At 39.0% G+C, this 20,547-nt stretch overlaps 1 protein-coding gene across 1 annotated transcript; it reads left to right on the top strand.

Moving 5' to 3' along the window:
• Positions 1 to 5,869: 5,869 nt before the first annotated feature.
• On the top strand, positions 5,870 to 18,399 carry GATM (glycine amidinotransferase). The gene is made up of 9 exons (XM_072345720.1): positions 5,870 to 6,009; positions 6,339 to 6,554; positions 11,477 to 11,672; positions 12,414 to 12,604; positions 13,821 to 13,958; positions 14,227 to 14,391; positions 15,424 to 15,487; positions 15,595 to 15,711; positions 17,555 to 18,399. Exons 1-9 carry the CDS (start codon positions 5,941 to 5,943, stop codon positions 17,665 to 17,667), a joined length of 1,269 nt encoding a protein of 422 aa, XP_072201821.1. The 5' UTR covers positions 5,870 to 5,940; the 3' UTR covers positions 17,668 to 18,399.
• The last annotated feature ends 2,148 nt before the right edge of the window (positions 18,400 to 20,547 follow it).

Genomic DNA, 20,547 nt, shown 5'->3' with positions numbered 1-20,547 from the left:
GGCGCTGGTTAGTAGCTAGATTCTTGTCTCTGAGCCCATCCCTATTCTCCTTGGGTAGAGATGGTTGGAATTCAACAGAACAGATGTGGTTTTCAAGGTCAGAGAAGAGAGACATCAAAACCCAGGACTGATCCCATCTCCTAATACAGAGACCCCAAAGGGAATCTTGCTCAGTTTTCTTTTGAGGAGATGAAAGGATAAGGATTAAACATATAGCTTAGATGAGCCACAACCTCAGGAGAATTTCAAGTTACTCTTTCCCAGAAAATTTCACTTTTGCCATTTTTTTTCTTGTCATTTATGATGGAAAAGTAGATGACATGCATACATCCAGGACAAGTGTTATTTTTGAACCACTGAATTTAGGCTTGAATCAGATTCAGTGTAAAAACTTCAGCGAATTTATGAAATAACTGTTCAAATCCTATCTTATAATTTAGTACCATCCTACCGTCAGGACAAGCTTATACTAGACAGACTTTTAAGAAGAATTAAAATATAAGCATTAATCACAGTTGCTGCCAAAAAGAGCTTTAAGTGATAGAACATGCTTATCAAAGAACTCTGTTTTCTTTGAAAAAGGGATGAGGAAAGAAGCAGCTTTATTCTCACAGCCTTATTTGCTGAACTATAGCAAACTGAATGGAAAAGATCTGTGATCTTGTGTAGTTCAAGAGTTCTCCAGCCTCTTTCACAGGAATAAACTGCATGCATACACTGTAAAATAATACTTGAGTAATTGCTCATCTGTCAAAGGGAATGTTAGAAACTCAAGAAGCTACATGGAGTAGCTGAGGTTCTGTGACTTACTACTTTTGTCAGGGAGTCTCTGCAAGACATTCTGTGCTTGTGTGTGGAAAAGACAAGGAGAAAGAAAGCTGCTTTTGCAGTGTTCTCCCTGAAGTATATAGAAGTCTAAGAAATTTGGTGCATTGAGCTCTTCTCTCCTTGAAGCTTGAGTGGATGAGGCTGTTGGAAAGCCTGTGTTTTCTGACTCTTGCAAGAAAAAACAAACAAGTGAAACAAATCTTAAGTATTGACACAAAATTCACTTAGACCTCCTTTGCATAAGGAGGTGGGAAGTTTTCTTTGTTGCCATTGATGCAGTGGTTAAAGGAGCCAGAATTTTTGGAACCATTCAGGTGCGTTTGTCATTGCTGCAATTTTAACTCTAGAAGGAGTGAAAGGGGAAAAAAGAACAGCTGCAGTTGTTACTTTAGGTGCACAGCAAATTTCTGTTATTAATGTCTATAATTATTTTTCAAGAAAAATGTAAAACAGCCTTCAAATTTTACGTGCTGATGCAAATAGGAGTTTGTCAATGGCTCTCTATTTGAGATTCAAGAGATTTCACGTGTGGTAAAGCCATGAAGTTCAGTTGGCAGCCCTGACAGAAAGTATTGTCACAGTACTGACCCTGAAATATGCTGGCAGATCGCGTTACTGTATGCATGGCAATACTGGTCTGAATGAAATCGATCCAACCAAGAGATGTGCCTTTTGCTGCATGAACCTCCTGCATTCTACGGTAGTCAGCAGTGTGCTGTCTCTAGAAAGGACAGTGTAAAATGTCATGGATTACGATCACTAAGTCCCTTGCATTCACAGAACTTTCTTCAGCTCTGTCACCTTTCTATAATAGAAACATGGCATCTAAAATTAAAACAGATATTTATATGTATGTTTGTACTCATGTTTATAAGCACATGCAGCGTAGTTAATCAGAACATGCGTTTTGCAAGCTCTTTTAGGAGAAGAAATTGATTATTAAGTCGGGCATTTCTATGATATAGCATGATCTGCGAGTTTCCAGTAGGACAGTATAAGTCCTATCTTCCTGAACTCAGATGGATTTGGTGAACAAGGAATATTTTATTTGCTTAAATTTCAAAACTTCTTTTGGACTAACTTTAAGCAAAAGAGTTGACCAATGGTTATCTCACTGGAGCTCTGTCATTATTTACTATTTAATTGCAACTTCTAGCTCCTCGTTGGCCCCTGTCCCATCCTTCATATATATGTGCCTCTGCTACCTGTACTGTACTGTTTGGATTTAGTTGTATTCCGCGATACCATTTAATAGATATTTTAGTGGAAAGAGATACGAGGTATGTTTGCATAAATAAAAAATGTACTACCCGAATCATGGCAGTGAGCTGGGAATCTTACAGAAGTTTGATTTGTTACTACTTATGTTCCTTATGTAACGCATCTACATAACTCACCCAATTTCATGTAGGAGAGCATTTTTCAAATTTCATTTCTTTAAGACAAGGAAATCTCAGTCTTCGTTCCTAAGAGCACAGGTTGCATGATTATGGATTGGATATGTGCATACATAGAACTTAAGAATGGTTTGAGTAGGAAGGAACATCAAAAACCATCCAGTTCAAGCCCTTTACCATGGGCAGGGACATCTCTCACTGGATCAGGTTGCGCAAAGCCCAGCCAGCTTCCATGGATGTCGCATCCACGTCTTCTCTGCACAGCCTGGTTAAGTGCCTCACCACCATTATAGCAAGGAAGTTCTTCCTTATATCTAATCTAAATCTAACCTCTTTCAGTTTAAAACCACTACTCCTTGTCCTATCACTACATCTTTCTTATAAGTGTCTTTTACTGGAAGGCTGCAATGAGGTCTCTCTGGAGCTTTCAGCCTATATCTGATCCTCTTTCTGGCCTCCTCTAGACCTGTTCCAAGTTTTCCTGAGGGATACCACTCACCACCAGTCTCTACCTAGACACTGAGCCATTCACAGCAACTCTGCATGCAGCCACACAGCCAGCACCTCACCCAGGGGATAGTCCTTCCATCAAATCCATGTCTCCCCAATTTAGAGACAAGGATGTCGTGTGAGACCATATAGAGTTGACAAGAAAATAAATATGAGCTCAAAAGAGAAACAATAATACATAATATGCAGTTTTACTATTTTTCATGCATCTCTTTCAGATTTCTGAACTTCAGGAATTTTGAAACTCGCTTTCTAAGAAGCATGTTGGATTCTTCTGTGTTGCTCCTGCTAGCAAACAGATAAGATCCGCAGTGCCAGCGGACATATCATGGTGACTCATGGGTGAGTTCTGATGGAGTTTAGCAAGCAGTATCCTTGAATTAATGTAAATTTTAGCAGCTTTCTTCTATTTGAATGAATTTATCCAGCTTTACTTGAATAATTATTTGAATAAGTGTTTCTGTTGTGTTCTAGGACTTACATCGCTGTTAAAACTTATATGGGTAGATCAAGCCTTCTTTCAGAAGGGGAAGAAGATATAAAGAACTTGCTGGCGTACAAAAAATCAGAGGACTCTCATGTTGATGTGAAAGTGTGGACAGTGAAGAATGACAGATTCAAACATCACGAACGTGAGTTTTATGAATTCCTATTTTATTAGAGAAAAAAAGTATGCAGAGAAATGTGAGGGATTACTTTAAAGAGACAAGTGAGATTTATTTATTTATTTATTTCAAATAACACTGAAAGTAGTCTGGTGATTAAAGAAGCATAACGATAACTAATTGCATTTTAGGTGATGGGTGCGCAGGTAGCATTACAGATATCAAGGCTCTCTGTGAGGGCAAACTGGTGGTCCAATGGTCTGGCCTCTGAAGGCTGGAAGGAAAATGCTGTGAAGCATGAATAAAGGGTTTAAGGTCAGGTGATATATATGTGCTAGTTAGGAGAAGGAAAGGATTTCTGCCTTGACTGTACTTAAATGAAGGTTGGCTTATGTCTGGGAAGAACTGCACCTCAGATAGGAAGGAACAGACCTTTGAGATGTGAGAAAGAATGTTTTTCACTGAAAACATATGAGCAGAAAAAATGCAGTCCAGCAGGAAAATAAATAAATGGTAGGGTATTCAGCACAAACCTGCTGTAATGGTGGTGGCAACGATCTTAGGGACCCTATAAAGTAAATGCCTCCTATAAAGTAAATGTCCCACAATGTCAGAGGCAGATGGTGGTGGGATGGCAGTAGAGGTTGAACCTTCCCACCAATATTCCATTACATTTTGTTGTTGTGTGACAGATGGCAGCAGGGAGGCAGTCTGACAGAATGGTGTCTGATTGTGAAAAAAATGGCTCCCATTGACATTCATTGATGCTTGGTGAACGTTAATGGAGACCAAAGAGTGGATGTGAGCACAGTGAGGTGGTGGATGGTGCATTTCAGCAGTGCTGACAGTTACAGTGGGTCACCTCTGCTGATGCAGATCTTTATGAGCACAGCACGCAGGCTCTTGTTCATCAGTGGTGAAAACACATGGTGGTGACTGTTAAAAAAGAGTGTTTTGTAGCTGAGAATTTGCTCTATGAAACAATGTTATTGTGCTATTTGTTGTAGTTCCAATGGATGTAAATAGGAGGCATTACTTTCAGAACGACCCACGCAAATATAGTAAGTTGGAAAAGTATTGTGCAGAGTCAGAAAAACTACATAAAAACTATGTAAACTGAGTTGAGAAAGAATGATCCAAAGGTCCCAAACTAGCTGATAAGTTGAGAAGGACAGGAAAAGAAGCAAGACCTTTGGATTTAGCCTCAAGCCAATCATTAATTCTTTTAGAAGGTCAATGTGAGTAGACTGACCTTAGCAAAATCAACTGAGTGAAATAACAAGCATTTGAGCATACTTAGAACAAACTTTTGTTAAAAATAAACAAATAAAATTAAATACATGGTAAAGAGAAACTGTCTTCTGAAACAATGAGGAATAAACTTTTTGATACAAGGAAATACTCAATACAAGGACATATAGTTTGAGACAACTATATTACAAATGAGTCCTAACAAAGATGAGCATGTCATCCAAAAGTTCCGCTGTCAGATGAAACAGGACAAGCGTTCTAGATGTCGTAGCAGCTACAATAACTGACTTTTCTCCAAGAAGTATGTAAATTCATGATGAAAGGAATTATACTGTCCTATTTCTCCTGTAGCGTTTGTCTGTGTCAGAAAAGCAAACTGCTGAATGAATAATTACCTGGTAGCATAAAACTTGCTTACTCCTGTATCTACCTTACTTCTGGTAAAATCTGTTGCTAATGTGCTGTATTCTAAGACCATAGTTTACGTTTTAATATACATTAGTGCTAATGATGTTTACCTTTTGCCTTCTGTATACACGTCTGTATCATTAGCACTGCTTGTGGTCTTATATATAGAAGTAATGTGGAGTATCATGTCTATTCATGGGCATCCCTGTGTCCCAGCACTGAGCAGTGAACGTGGACTGAGGGGGGCTGAGCAAAGATGAACAAATGGCACTGCATGGGTGGGAAAGGCAAAAAACAATAGGGTTGGAAGGAAGGTTTTCATTGCTTTAAACTAAATTACTCAGGCTAAAATAATTTTTTGCTACATCTGCTTCAAGCAACAAAAACAAAACAAAAAACCCCAGAACTTTTGTAAGGCAACATCAGCTGGTTGAACAGCACACTTTTATGTAAAGCTGAGAAAATGCAGATCCGTTTGTATTAGGGTAATCATTGCTATGTATTTTCTATTACTGGATATGAATAGAGCAGGCAGCTATAAAGTTTCTCATTGTAGACTGCCGTTCTGCAGAAACAGAAGTATGAAGATAATGTCGGTTAATATCATCAGGAGATTGCAGGGTCCCCTAGGAGCCAACAGTAGTGGGTCTCCACTTTAGGATGACTTTTCAGCTTAGCACAGCGTGCATTCGAGGAAACCGGGGTTTGCAGTTGCTCTGGATTTCACGGAAATACGCCTTCAGTAACTCAGTATCTGTGACGAGACCCATGTACGGGCAAGCAGCGCTGCCTGTTTCGGGACTGGCCTCACGCGGACAGCCCGCACCCGCAGCTCCACGAGGGGGAAAATGGCCGCGCCCCTCAGCGCTGGGCGGGAGCAGCGTGACCGGCCGCTATAAGGGCGCGGGCCGAGCAGCTCGGGGCTGTCGGGGTCCGCGGAGATGTTGCGTGTGCGGTGTTTGCGCGGGGGGAGCCGGGGAGCCGAAGCGGCGCATTTCATCGGCTCGCGGGTTGGTGCCGGGAGGGAAAGACGGGGCTCAGCGCGGCCGGGGCTCCTCACAGTGGGAGAGCGGGAGTGGGGCGGAGAGCCCCGGTTCGGCAGCGCCGGGATCGGTGACATCGCTCACCGCTGTCAGCGCTGTTTGCCCGAGTGCGCTTTAAAAGGCACGTTGTCCTTTAAGCATTGAGCACGCGATGAATCGGAGCGCTTCTAATAAACTGTGTTACTGCCGATGCTCCGAGCGATGCTCGTCGCTTTAGGATGGCGGCGCTCGGCGCGGACTGAGCCGTTGCATGTTGTCTTCTGTGAGGAAAACGTGATCTTTGTTTCTGTTTTAAGCTCGGAAGGGCCTTCACGGGATGGGTGCAGCGATCTTTGCAGAGCACCCAGGCGGCGGCGGCATCCCAGAACCGCTGTGCTGCCGAGGACAAGGCACACAGCCCCGCGCCCAAGGAGTGCCCCGTCTGCTCCTACAACGAGTGGGACCCGCTGGAAGAGGTCATTGTGGGAAGAGCTGAAAACGCCTGTGTGCCTCCTTTCTCTGTGGAAGTTAAGGTAAAAAAGGAAAAAAGCAACTTTAAGTGAGAAGTAATGCGTATTCTATATATACAGCTTAAGCTTTACGGTGCATAAGGTGTGGCTTTTGCTTAGGAGAATTCCCCTCTCAGGGTGGTGATTTACATCCATGGGATTTTACACCATCACTGCATTATTGAGAGATGAGATTCTTGTTTGTGCTGCCAAACTGCACCCTGTCGTATTCAAGATTAACCTGCGTCAGCCCTGGCACCCCATTGGTGAATTGGGGCTTGGAAGGAACCACTTAGAGTTACTACTTGAGGAGGGAGAGTGTCATATGCTACTGAGAAAGACAGGTCTGTAGCTGCAGGCAAGCAGGACTGTTTTGTTTAAATAGCTTTTGCTGGAACTCCCATATTCTGTATAGAAGTATATTCTCACCCTTTCTTCAGATTCTTCTTTCATGTAAAAAACTGTAGCAACAATTAAATCCATGTCTCTTTGTTCTCTAAATGTTGCACTTCTGCATGTTTGAGAGAAGCTTTACACAGAATAGTAGAATTTAAATGGTTTTAAACCAAGCAGAAGCTCTCATCCTCTAGCTTAAGAGGAGTGATCAAATGCTGGGCTTCCTCCAGATTCTTATTGTGAGCTTTACCTGGACTTTAAAGGTGCTGAATGTGTGGTTTTACCTGCATTCCTGGGGGTAATTGGGATGTACAGTGCATGGCTGTCCCAGTGAAATGGCACAACACATCTGCTGAAGGGGCCTTAGTAAAAATATTAAGAATATACTTACAAAATTGGCTGAAGGTCTCAGTATAAAAAAGGAAGCAGGAACACAATGACTCTAATGCTCATCTCCATGTCCCCTGCCAGGACCCACATCTTGGCAAAGAGGAGATTATACTAAAAAGATATTTGAAGTCCTGGAAATGGCGATGTAGAGGAAGTGCTGGATGTACTAGAGGAAAAGACTTGCCGTCCTCCAGCCTCTTTCCCCTTAGTAAATTATCATTTAAAACTTGAGTGATGATTCTGAGCAGAGGTGTCGGCAGGAATATGAATGAATTACTGCAGCTCGGTGGTTCTGGTTGCCAGTTAGAGGAGTACTCCTCTGACGTACGCTGGGATACTTGAGAAGATATATTGGCCCCAGTGAGCTCAATGAAAATTTGCTACTGACTTCTTTATGCCTTCTATTTACACCTTGAAAGCTGAAGCTTGTCTTACCAATCTCCAGAATCCTATTTCAGACAACCCAGAGAAATTCTAGCAGCCTCAGAAAAAGAAGCTAATGAGGGTTGGCATTTATAATGTAAAATGTATGTATGTACATTTATATATTTCTATATAAAATACCATAGTGAATGGACAGAAAGTGTATGCAAAAAGGCCCAAACCCCGAATGTCTCTCTTTGTTATGTGGTGTAACATCACATTTGGGTGAAATTCTGTTCTCAAGTAGTGCTTTAATGTCAGAAAAAATCTACTTTCAATTGTCTACCTTGCTGAAATGTCACAGCCAGGTTTTAATGAACACAGAACTTCACTTCTTGTTATGTGCAACGTAAAAAGATCAATGAGGAGGGCCAGAGTATACAGTTATCTCTGGAATCTGAAGGCCCACTATGAGAGGTTAAAGAAAGCTTTACTTTTAGCTGTCCTTTAAGATGTCAAATCTGAGGAATGCGTTGGCCACAACAGGTATTAGTAATAGAGTGTGCTTGATGAAATGTGTTTTCTTCTAATTTTCTCTGTTATCTATTCTTAATTATACTGTAAAAACTGAGACAGTAATTCTGCCAATAGTTGAATAATCCTACCTTGCCAATAGCAGAAGATATTAATAGATTCAGATGTTGTTCAAATCTCGGCCACCTGTCTGAATGGTAGGGGAGGTCTGTGCATGTTGCTACAGTGTAACACAACAGCCAGGAATGGGAGGTAAATAAAAATCTTTTTCTCAACGACTTTCCTTTAGATGGCAGTTCTTATGTTTTATATATATCACATGGCTTCTGCCAAGTATGAATGAGGGTTTTAAAAAGTAACACTAAAAACAGGCAGTTTAAGAAAGGAGAACTAAGGTACCTGAAATACTTCAAAAAGCACATCTCAAATTATAAAACACCTTTGGTAAATATTTTCTTTGGGGTTACTTCTAAGTTGTGTGTGAAAATTGTATACACGTTTGCAAAATATAAGGAATTATAGCTGCATTCAGCTCACCTGTGTGTATCAAAAGTATAAGGAGTCTTTTTGCTGTGATGTAGAAATGAAATGCTTGGTATAAAGAGGAAGAGTGAGTGAATTTCACAGTTAATTTAATGTGTATTATTTTGGGAGCTATGGAGTATGTAGGTTATGTACAGGTAAGTACACTATTAGAAAACCATGGAAAATCATAGCTACAAAGCTAACCATTAATTAGGAAGATGCCCTTGTTTGAATTAGCGCATTCATTAGAAGTCTTGTCATTCACTTGTGTTCTTCTGAAGCAGTTGATATTAAGCCAAATGGTTGAGCTTTATGACTTCGTCCTTTGCAATATTTTTTCAGTATGTTTTGTGAATAATGCATTTTTGATGAAGAGGCATTATTATATGAGAGTTGGGTCATAATATCTTAAGTGAAAGCTTACCTTAAGGTAGGTCCAGAGATCATTGGTAATATAGTTTCCCCACTATAAAGGTTTAAAACATAAATCAACTACAGGGGGTGATTCTCCCATTTCTTAAATATAATCCACTCTTACATTTCTTTCTGAAAATGAATTTGTGTTGTTATTGTTTTTTTCCACTCAAAGGCTACTACAGTTTTTTGGATACTTTCAGGCTATAGCTCGTAATGTGCACTGAGGAGATTATTTAAAGCTCTTTCCTGTTTCCTGGCTGCAGTACTTTTTGGACAGACTGAAAGAAGTTGCAAGTATATGATCTGAGGGGCCTGAAATCTTAACCCTGTGTTAATACAAAAGAGACATCCCGGATGTATAGTTTTTTCCTCAGCTATTCAGAAGGTATAGGATAAGAGGGGTGTTATTGCTGTGTTACTCTGTCTGCCTTCATTTTGAGTTTACACCATTGGATTAGTGTACCTCAGGTGTCTTTTTTCAGGTTTGAAAAAGAGGAGCTGTACCTCTAAGGAATTAATGAGATGAAAATATATCATGGGTGGCTCTGAAAATAGCTAGCTTTACTCCTCAGGACAAACTTATCTCCTTAACAGAACAGGATTCCATAGGAATGCTATGGGGTTCATGTGATCTGCATGTGGTGTATGCACAGCTGGCAGCCCCAAGGTGATCAAATTACCCAAGACTTCAGCTGGGGTTGGGAGGGAAGGAATAAACTCCTGCAAGAAGGATGAGAAGTTGTTCCAGTAGTGGAGGAGCAGATTGGCCATACTGAGGCCTTTTGCCTGTATATAAGTGTTAAGAATATCTATAAGATTGACTTTTTTTTTTTTTTGTCTTTCTTACATCTCTAGTTTAAAGGTAAATTCCCAGAAATAGTAGAGAATATGGTGCATAGCTTGGATTGATAGAAATACCTTCAGATGAATTGCTGTATCAGCAATACTCAGGGTTGGGGGTTCATCTCTGCGTTGTCTCTGCTGCTTTTGGGAAGGCAGCTTGGGCTGCAGTGGCAGGAGAGGCCTTGTGTTATAGAGGGCAGCTTCTCCTGCATCCCGTTGCTGTCCCTCACTCCGGCTGAATGAGCAGAACTGGTAGAAGGAGGTCCTGACTCTTGTTTACTACTTCTGATCCCTTCTGTTGTCATTCCAAAAGGGCTCTGTTTGCACTTGCTCCTCTGTCTGAGGTAGTGTTAGCAGAGAACCATCCGGGGTGCTTCAGAATTCCTTATGGCACTGCTATGACAGTAGCAGGGTGAGGTTGTGACAAGGTGACTGTAGGCGTGTGCACTTCTGCTACCTTTCTGTGGTGTGTTTGTACAGGTCTGGTGTAATGAGGCCCAAATCCTTCATGGCCACATGGCAGCACTACCTAGTAAACAGTAACTGAAGTGTAAATAGAAGATGTTTCTGTAGTCTGTCATGATTTTCGTCAGTGATTTGCTGATATTGAGACTTTCTGTAGGGCTGTGACTGGAGAGGGGAAAAGTCTTTTCCCTAAGTAGAAGGGATTTACTATGTTATTTGTGATAGTATTTCCATCAGTAAAACAAGGAGCATAAGCTACTGATCCATCTATAGCCAAAAATATGAGGGAATATAATACCCTGAAAATCCCATCTCAAAGTCAAAGCACTACATTTGCAAACGGGAATGAAATGTATACTTCTTCCCTTTCCTGAACTGATCTATTTTATTTTTCTTCCTGCTGTTCGTGAAAATACACTTTATTTGGGCATCGTGCCACAGGTACTGTCTGTCAGCAGTGCTAAAACTGTCTGCTAGTTGAGTAAGACTTCTCAGCATGTACAGCTGAAACTTAACTCTGTTACACTGCGTGTAAGTATTTGTGAAGACATCAGCCATTCACAGCTAGTCTAACACCTGCACTTACACCTATCTAGTAACTGGACACATGCACATCATAAAGCGTCTGAGCAAAGCCTTGCCAATGGTAAGTATTAATAGCAGAAGCAAGCACAAAAGTGCAGTGGTGTACTGTTAGGGCAGGAATTCTCTAGGAGGAATAATTGGTAGCATTTATCTGAAGTCTTGAGGCTTCTCCCTTCCTTTCCCTGCACCACTCTAGCCATATTCTAGAAGGATCAACAGGACAGTAACAACTCTTACCAACTCCTTGAATCACTGCTAGACCTGAATGTAAGATACACTGGGAAGTGATGGTGGTAACTTAATACAAAACAATTGGAACTGGTGAAAGAACAAGAAACTATAAATGTGAAGATTTGTATATTGTGTATCTATTCTACTTTTACAAAAATAACTGCTGTTTTTCCTTGTCACTTGTCCTTTTGCTTTAGGCCAATACGTATGAAAAGTACTGGGGATTCTATCAGAAATTTGGAGGCGAAAGCTTCCCCAAAGACCACGTGAAAAAAGCTATTGCTGAAATTGAAGAGATGTGCAATATTTTGACAAAAGAAGGTGTAATTGTCAAGAGGCCTGATCCAATTGACTGGTCTGTGAAGTATAAAACTCCTGATTTTGAATCTACGGGTAAATGTTATTCCTTTGTTGAAGGCATTATAGGCTGTTCAGACACCTAGTCTTATTTCCTGTTTCAAGCAGGAGTACAAACCAGTGCTAGATCAGATCATAGCGCCTCCGTGTAGCTGTGACTTAGAAAATCTCTGTAGTTGGAGATTCTGATACCTGCTTTGCTGGCATGTTACAATGCTGCACTATATAATAACAAGGATGTTGTTGGTTTTTTGTTTGTTTTTGTTTGTTTTTTCTTATTTACAAACTCTGTTGGGTCTATTTCCACATTGCATCAAATTCCTATTCTGTGCTGTAACTGTTAAAAAGGATGCAATATAAAGAAATGCAGTCAACTAAGATAGCCAGCTACCTCTTTTTATTTTGAACTGAGTAATCCATAGATGCTTGTCTATTTAATTTCCATTAACCAGTTTGGGAAGTGGGGACTTAGATTGTAGGTGACTCCCTTCTATCTGTAAAGGTGTTATGAGTGAGGCTTTGTAGCAAAGTACTGTGAGAATTTGTAGCAAATATTTTGATAAAAAAAAAACTAAACCAAAACATAAAAACGCTTAGAAAAACTGAAGAATATCAGTAAGGTCTTCTTTATGGGCTGGTTTTCTGACTTCTACGAAGATGCTATTTGCAAGTCTTTCAGAGAGCAGTAATGGTAAAAATCAGTGTGAAAAATGAATAACCTGAAAGAAATGACGAAAGCATATTTGTCTCATCAATGAATGGATTTTTTCCTTTTAGGTATGTATGCTGCCATGCCAAGAGACATCCTGCTGGTGGTAGGAAATGAAATCATTGAAGCACCTATGGCTTGGCGTGCTCGTTTCTTTGAGTACAGAGCATACAGACGAATAATTAAAGATTACTTCAACAATGGTGCTAAGTGGACAACTGCTCCCAAACCCACAATGGCAGACGAGCTCTATGATCAGGTATTACTCTCATTTTGCTTCAGAACTTGTTAGTTTCAATGTCTGTTTCACAAAATTGGAAGGGGTTGGAGAGAAATAGGGAACTTATCCGTGTATGCAAATGTTTTATGGCCTTTCCAGGTGGAACTGAATGAATGCCTGGGTAATAAGCAGGAAGCTGTGCCTGTTTAATTCAGGTCTTCTTTCAATTGTTTTGATTGCTGACTGAAATGTAGCATTGCTGGAAGGTCATTACAAAGATTGCTTTATAGAATTAAGATTCTTCGAGGGTGTCCCTATTTTCTGAGTGTATCAGCAAAGTCAGACTGCATGTTTTTCACCAAAAAGACCTCATAAGTCTTGTTTTGCATGAAGTTTTGGAAGTTAAATGAAGAACTAGTGGAGGATTTAAACTGGCTATTTACCTTATAAATACTTAAGTGAGTTTTTTACTGCTTCTTCTCCTCTGTAATGGTTTACTTTGACTCAGGCAATTTTGGTAGGTCCCCAAATACTTTAGGGTCTTGACAAAAGCATCTACAATAAATGCAGTAAAATTGCTTGTGGAATCATTAAAACTTTTTTGGTACAGTGACACTTCCCAATGATGCAATGTAGACTTTTTAAAATGAAATTACCTTAGAATAATTGTTCAGTATTAGGAAACATCCAAAGCGTATTCCAATGCATTCTTACTTATCTTAGTAGCTTTTTAATGCTCTTTTCCACCTAATTTGTTTTTAATTCCATTATATGATTCTAAAATGCATTTAACTTTTTGGAGATCTACCTTCTAAGTTGAAGTACTGCTCCACTCTAAAACATGGATAAAGTACAAAGTCCACCTGTGTTAGGAAAGAGCTTGCATATCAGTATTTTTGTCACTGTGCAGTGATTTGTTGGACTGATAGTTAAACTCCACTAGTAATGAATACTTTGAATCCAGAAGCCAGTGTACTGTAGAAACAGAGGCTCTAAGGGACTATTTACTTCTTAGTATAACTGATTTATCGTCACCTATTCTTGAATGTGCTTGAAATCTCATTTAAACTTCCATAATTAAGGTCTTTTTTTCTTCTCATTTAGAAGCAAGAAAACTAAACCAGCTTGAAGGAATGTGCTTGTTACTGGCTTAAATGTATTTTCTTCATTTCCAAATACTCTTTAAGTGTCAAATAGATTAAAAAAAACTTTCTCCTACCAACATCAGCCTAAAGTTGTTCTCTTTTATAACCAGGATTATCCTATCCGCACTGTTGAAGACAGACATAAACTGGCTGCTCAGGGAAAATTTGTAACTACTGAATTTGAGCCATGTTTTGATGCTGCTGATTTCATTAGAGCTGGAAGAGATATCTTTGTACAAAGGAGTCAGGTAAACAAAGGTTTCTTCCAGCAGTTTTGTTGCCTGTTTTAATGATTGGTATTTATATTTTTATATTCTTTAAATTCCTGAACAACATTAAAATAGTAATTTTGGCAAAGTAAATTATTTTATAGAGTGCCTCTTAGCTGTTAGAAGCTAGCTAGAGGCACCAACTTCTAATATTTTGGTGTTAAATATTTATTTAAATAAAACCTTAGAAAAACCATGCTAGGATGCTGTTCATGTTCTAGCTAGTGAAACTTAGTTCTGTTTTTAGGTTACAAATTACATGGGCATTGAATGGATGAGGAGACATCTTGCACCTGACTACCGAGTGCATGTAATTTCCTTTAAGGATCCAAACCCTATGCACATTGATGCCACGTTTAATATCATTGGACCTGGTCTTGTGTTGTCCAACCCAGACCGTCCCTGTCATCAGGTAAGATTGATGCAAAAGAAAAAGTATCATGTGTTTTATATTTAAAACTTATTCAGATGGATTAGGGCTCTGCTTGGCAAATACCAACCCACAAGTTGTATATACTCGAGTAACTCTGAATTATTCGACTTAAATAGCAATTGTAAGGTAAGAAATGTATCCCCCAGTTTTCTGCTGCTGCTGCTCTTTGCTTTCTTACTGTGGGTAGACTAGACAGGTGTGTTGTGTGTTTCTTCTTGTGTGCACAATTTAAATGTGATGGAAGTGATCTATTTTATAACAATGTAGGGTCAAAACAAGGATATAGGATATACTACTATTGTAATGCTTCCATAACTTAAATATAGTAATTGTATCCAAGGAGATATCGAGGGTCTTCTTGTTCCTATGAGGAATTCCTCTCTTCCCCCCTCCTACCCTCCTCTGTTGTTGTTGTTGTTCTAATTCTTGTTTCAGAAGCCTCTCCATCATTAACTGAGTTGCTTACTGAGTTTTTGGAATCAGAGCTCCCTCTCGTGGTTAATCATATACCCCTATAACCAGGAGCTCTTCCAAGAATTCAGGCAATGCAGTTGGAAAGTCAATTCTATTTTAGCCAAATTATCCTCTTCTTATTTTTAATAATTTTTTTAATCCTTAGAGAAACATGATTCCATACAATGCCTGTATTTCTTTTCTTTTGTTAAATAAAATGCATACTGAGTGTCTTAGGAAGCATGATGCAGAAGTAATTTCAAGTGATATTTTTGCTGATTCTGTCTTTATTAACGGCACTTCAAATCATACCAGTGATTCCTGTAGTCATATAAGAAGTAATAATACTAACAGTAACAAGCATAATACTAATATAATACTCTTATAAGTATCATTTTAACCTGACAGGCTCTGTGTTGCATATATCACCTTTGTCTGTAATGTATCTTTGTATATCTAGAGTGCATTAAGGAAAACACTAGAAAATGAAAAGAAGTGGAGGACATAATGTGATACTTTATGAGGTCTGTTTAGAATCTACCTAAATTTGTCTTTCAGATTGAGCTCTTCAAGAAAGCAGGCTGGACAGTGGTTCACCCACCAGTGCCACTCATCCCAGATGGTATATTCATACTTTCTTTTTTTAAAGAATTTCCAGAGTATTCTTAAGAGTGTTCTCATGGAACAAATTCTACGGTTACTGTAGAAGGTTCATTCTCTTGTATTTAGATCACCCACTGTGGATGTCTTCTAAATGGCTTTCCATGAATGTCCTAATGCTAGATGAGAAGCGTGTGATGGTCGATGCCAATGAGATTTCAATTCAGAAGATGTTTGAAAATTTGGGTATGTCTTAATTTATTCTAACTATTCTAGCATACTTTTAAAGTTAATTGATCTTGAGATCAGCTATGTGCTTCAGGAGGAATGGAGGCCTTGTAGTAGCAAAGCAGCCAGTATTGGAGAAAGTATTCAAACAATTGGATTACTGAATAAGAATCATTTAGTGATTTATCTCCTGAGTACTTAAGTCATATGAATTCAAGCTTCTTACACCTTGTGTCCCCTATGGCTTGCGGCAAAGGAGGGTATGAATACTAATTAAAATTATGAGTAGCATGCTTTTGAATTAGCTTTTTTAATATAAAACTGTCTGTTTGATTTGGAAGTCAAATTCTGTGCTACAGAGATTGCATGTACACACTGCTGAGTGAAGCAGCCAAAATGCTTCAGATTTCTCTTCTAGTTCCAAACTCTTTGTATTTCAGACTAAGACTGCTTAAACCAGGTACTTCTGATTACTTATGGAGACTTTCACTCCTGTGAGATGTAACCTCATTACAGGGAAAAATATGATATGCAGTGGCAGGAGAACTGTAATTGAATATAAAATCTGAGTCTTATGCTTAGCTCCTTGGAAAGACAAATAAGATAAACCTAGTTTGTTGAACTCATGCAGTTAATCTAATTGTTCCCATCACATTTGGAGGGAAGGATGTAGATGTATACTTACAGCTCATAAACTGCTTCTAAGCAACTGCTTTTGCTCAATGCTAGAACCAGATGACACTTGCTGCAGGTTAAGTTCATGGTCATGCAAGTGTTAAAGGGTTAGAATGACTGATGGTTAGATAAAAAAAATTAGGGAGAGTGAGAAATCATTATATTGGAGAGTAAGAGATGATAATCCTCAGTAGCATAAGACTCCTTTAAAGGGGAGTGAATGAACTAAAGGTGAAAGACTGATGGAGCCTAGAAAGAGGCTGGTGTGTTCATGGATGAATGCACTTCATTGAAGCTTCCCTCATCTGAGAGTGCTCACAGGGGCAAACCATGCAATGAGCAAGGAGCAGAAAATGTATAAGTGCTTTAATGCACTTAGAAAATGAGGCTATTAACACCAGTTGTGACACATCCTTTACACTTGAACTTTACTCCATGTGAATTCAATGTAAAATCCTGTAGTAAGCAAGTTCATAGGGCTGAGATCAGTCTGCTGGGAATTAACATATTCCTAACTGAGATGGTGGATTCTGCTGAGCTTCTCTTGAGTTCACAAAAAATACCAAGAAGCAAAACTTCAGACCGCAAAAGTCTTCTGATCCTAGTCCATCTGTCAGGACTTCTTATAAGCTGTGCCACAGCTGAAAAAAAATCAGATCTGAAAAGAAGAGGGAGGAAACTTACCTTAACCTGGGTATTAACTGCAACAGCCTTTTTCCCCTCTCAGAGAAGGACAGGCTTGGAGATCTGCACTTTGAATTCTACTTTTCTTGAAAGGCACTTGAAAGAGCACCTTCAGTGACTGAACCATAAACACTAAATGTGTGTTAATGTGCCCTGGTCGTATATCATAGCAGATTTCAGCAAATTTTTCACATACTGAAAAAAAATATTTCTTTTTTTAATCTTTTTATGACTGACGTGTCATAACACATCAAATACCAGCTGTGCTCTGGGTACTGTATATTCCCAGGGGCATGGCTGGAATTAATGAACAGACTGTGTTCCCAGCTTGTTCTCTGCCTAGAATTCAGGGAAATAAATTCTTAACAAATGAGTAGGAAATACTTTCTGTACTTGCATCCAGCCGTATGATCTGATAAAGTATTAATTGATGTCCTGATCAAAGCTTACCACATGAATTTGAGATTTTCATTTAAAGGTATGCAATGTATGTTTCTTGCAGGCATTTCTACAATTAAAGTGAATATTCGCCATGCCAATTCACTGGGAGGTGGTTTCCATTGCTGGACATGTGATATCCGCCGCCGTGGTACCCTGCAATCTTATTTTGACTAGTCACAAGCCAGCTAGGCAGCAATGGTTTAGCTTCAAGTATAAGCATAGGGAATGAGCTCACAAAACCATTTTAACAAAAGTGAAATTAATTTGCTCTAGTGCTTTATCAGTAGTGTCCTTACAGTGGTCTAGGGAATGATTTGCTCTTAAGTACTCTTCACTTTAAGCAACGTAATTGGAACTACTTCCATCAGCAATACAGGCTTTCTGGCTGGCTTTTTGAAAGACATCTTTTATCTGTGAAGCCTTTTCACCTTGGCTTTGAATGTAAAGACTTGACAAGACAGCTAAAGGCTCTTGCTTGATGAGCTTGGTCACCAACATTGGACATCTACCTCTGTCTAGTACTCTATGAAGTAGGCAGCTTGGAATGTTAAACTTGAATTAACATTTCTTATTCCTTTTAATCAGTTTATTATTCTAATATTAGTGTTTCAAGCAGTTAAAACAGGCACAACTGTACAGATTTCTTATAGAACCAAGTAATTTCATAATGCTTTTCTTGTTGGACCATACAGAGAATTTCTAGTATGATCTAACTTTAAAACAATATTTTTATTTTCTTGTGATGTCCTTCTGCATTTTCTTCTAACACATTTGTCATGCATCTGAACACATTTTTATATTACTTTTTGTATTGCTGAAATAGGTTCTCTTATTTAACTTTTTAAAGTATATAAATGATAGCTAGTCTGCATTTACGGGTTTTACTGTGAATTGTTTACATAACTTAAAAATGAAAAAACAAAACAAAAAAAAAATCACAAAAAATGAAAGCAAAAAAAACAAAAAGACACAACATCTCCCAGCTCAAACCTCCAACACTCTTAACAACGTCCTTCAACAGTAGCAGGTACAGAAATTTGAGTATTGATTACTGAATATGTACTTTTTATGCTAATAAATGTTTTTGCATTCTCTGTTTGTGTTGCCCTTTTTCTTCTGAAAAGGAGTAAGCAGAAAGCATCTGGAGGGCAGATAGAAGGAAAGGTGATAAATCATTTGCCTCTTCTACAGAGAGAGATTTCCAGGGTAGTTCAGACTGGTTCAGCTCAACTGCACGGACTTTCAAACCACTCCCTAGGCAGGGGCTCTGGGTTTGCTTCTGAGACCCAGCTGCTAAAGGCTCACTGATTATGAGAAGCCATGTGTATCTGTGAAAATGCCTGCAATAAAGGTTCCCTTTGATTTTTTATTTTTTTTTTAATTTTATTTTTTTAAGATAAGATATAATCCTTGAGGTACCATTGCCAAACCAGAGAGGTTGTGGAAATACGTTCCTGCCATATATCTATAGTTTGTGGCTGGGAATACTATCATAGTTTTCAGTAGTGCTTTCTTTGCCCTTCTTAGTGGGCAGAATGGAAAGAATGGTTCTGTCCAGTCAGCTTCCTCAATCTGTGTCAGCAGAATGTGTTTGTGTCTTGTTTTTGATTCCTCCTGATTGTTTCTGCTGTTCACTTTAAAATACCATATTTTGGTTCTATTATCTGGTATCTAATCTGATTAATAGCACAAACTGCAAAGCTTGGACAGCACTGCAATGGCTATGTTGGTGCCTAAGAGGTGCAGGCTGATATATGTGTGACTACATACAATTTATTTTATTTTATTTTATTTTATTTTATTTTATTTTATTTTATTTTATTTTATTTTATTTTATATTTTTTTCTTTTAATAAGAAATTAGACCTGCTGGGGAAAATAATTTTTTGCTGATTTTATGTGGTGCTGGTGGAAATAAGATTTCTGGATCCATAAATGCTTCTGCTAGTCAAATATCTTGCCAGAACTGAATTCCCCGTTCCAGCCATGCAGAGTGGCAGGGGCTCTTCATTCATTCCCAGTGTGTTTAGCTCTGCTGGAACTGTCAGGATGCCCCTCAGCCTCAGGCATTTATCACCTCCCAAGTGTGTGTGCTGCTGCTTTTCTTCTGCTAAAGTACTCTCAAAGCTTTAATGAGCAGGCAGGAAATAGCTTTATGATAATGAATGGTGTCCCAAGTTAGTGGCTCATTCATTAGTTACAGCAAATGGTCATAATTCATGTCTTAATGAAGCTAGATGTAGAATGAGAAACAGAACTCTCCAAATGGTTTCTTAGTAGAGTGGTATTTTCATAAGCTTTGTAGTATGACATATAAGGGTTCTCTTAAAAATAAAACATATTCTAGCAAATCCAACGTATGCGCCGTAACACTTTATACCATCTCCCTGTTCACTTCATGTCTTGCATGACAACAGAAGTGGAAATATTGCTTGACTGAGACCCAGACCAGATAGCTTGTAAGTGATTATAGCTGTCAGGGATTATCAGGAGGTAGAACTGGCAGAGACAGAAGTCAGCTACCCTGATCTATCTGTCATCTACATGGATGATAGTTTAGGGATCTATTGTTGACTTATCTGTGTTTCTGTGAGTTCCTGTATAGAAGAAGGTATAGAAATACTATTTTGTGTTCCTGCACAGGAGATCTAATTTACTCTGCTTTCTGATGTGAAATATACCTGTCCTATGGCCTTAGAGCAGACCTATTTTGAAATAGGACTTTTTATTTGAAGTTCCATGACATGCCTACACGGAGTTCTGGATCTCAGCTGGAGGTACTATTATGCAGCTGTTGGCAGCTCTGCAACTGCGCTGTGATTTTGGGACAGCAGTAAGTGGTTTTTGAGTCGTACCCATCTAAAGTAAAGTAGGCCTCCCACCACCTCTGTTTTATATATAAAATTCTGCCTCAGTCTTTTTCATTTACGTCCATCACTGTGATAGATGAATTTTTAGCTAGTCTATAGACCTGGACTTATGCACCTATTTCACTATGACTGACAATAGTTGCATCTCAACGTTATTTGAAACTTGTTGCAGTATTCTCATTTCT

This window comes from Excalfactoria chinensis, chromosome 10, assembly GCF_039878825.1.
Source record: "Excalfactoria chinensis isolate bCotChi1 chromosome 10, bCotChi1.hap2, whole genome shotgun sequence".
Classification (NCBI taxonomy): Eukaryota; Metazoa; Chordata; class Aves; order Galliformes; family Phasianidae; genus Excalfactoria; species Excalfactoria chinensis.
This window is presented reverse-complemented; position numbering and strand designations above follow the sequence as displayed.

Excerpts from the sequence above, each read along its gene's own strand:
- GATM (XM_072345720.1), top strand. The coding sequence starts at position 5,941 with ATGTTGCGTGTGCGGTGTTTGCGCGGGGGGAGCCGGGGAGCCGAAGCG. Across the intron at positions 6,010-6,338 it reads CGCATTTCATCGGCTCGCGG|CTCGGAAGGGCCTTCACGGG; the intron begins GTTGGTGCCGGG and ends TTCTGTTTTAAG. Across the intron at positions 12,605-13,820 it reads CAGACGAGCTCTATGATCAG|GATTATCCTATCCGCACTGT; the intron begins GTATTACTCTCA and ends TTTTATAACCAG.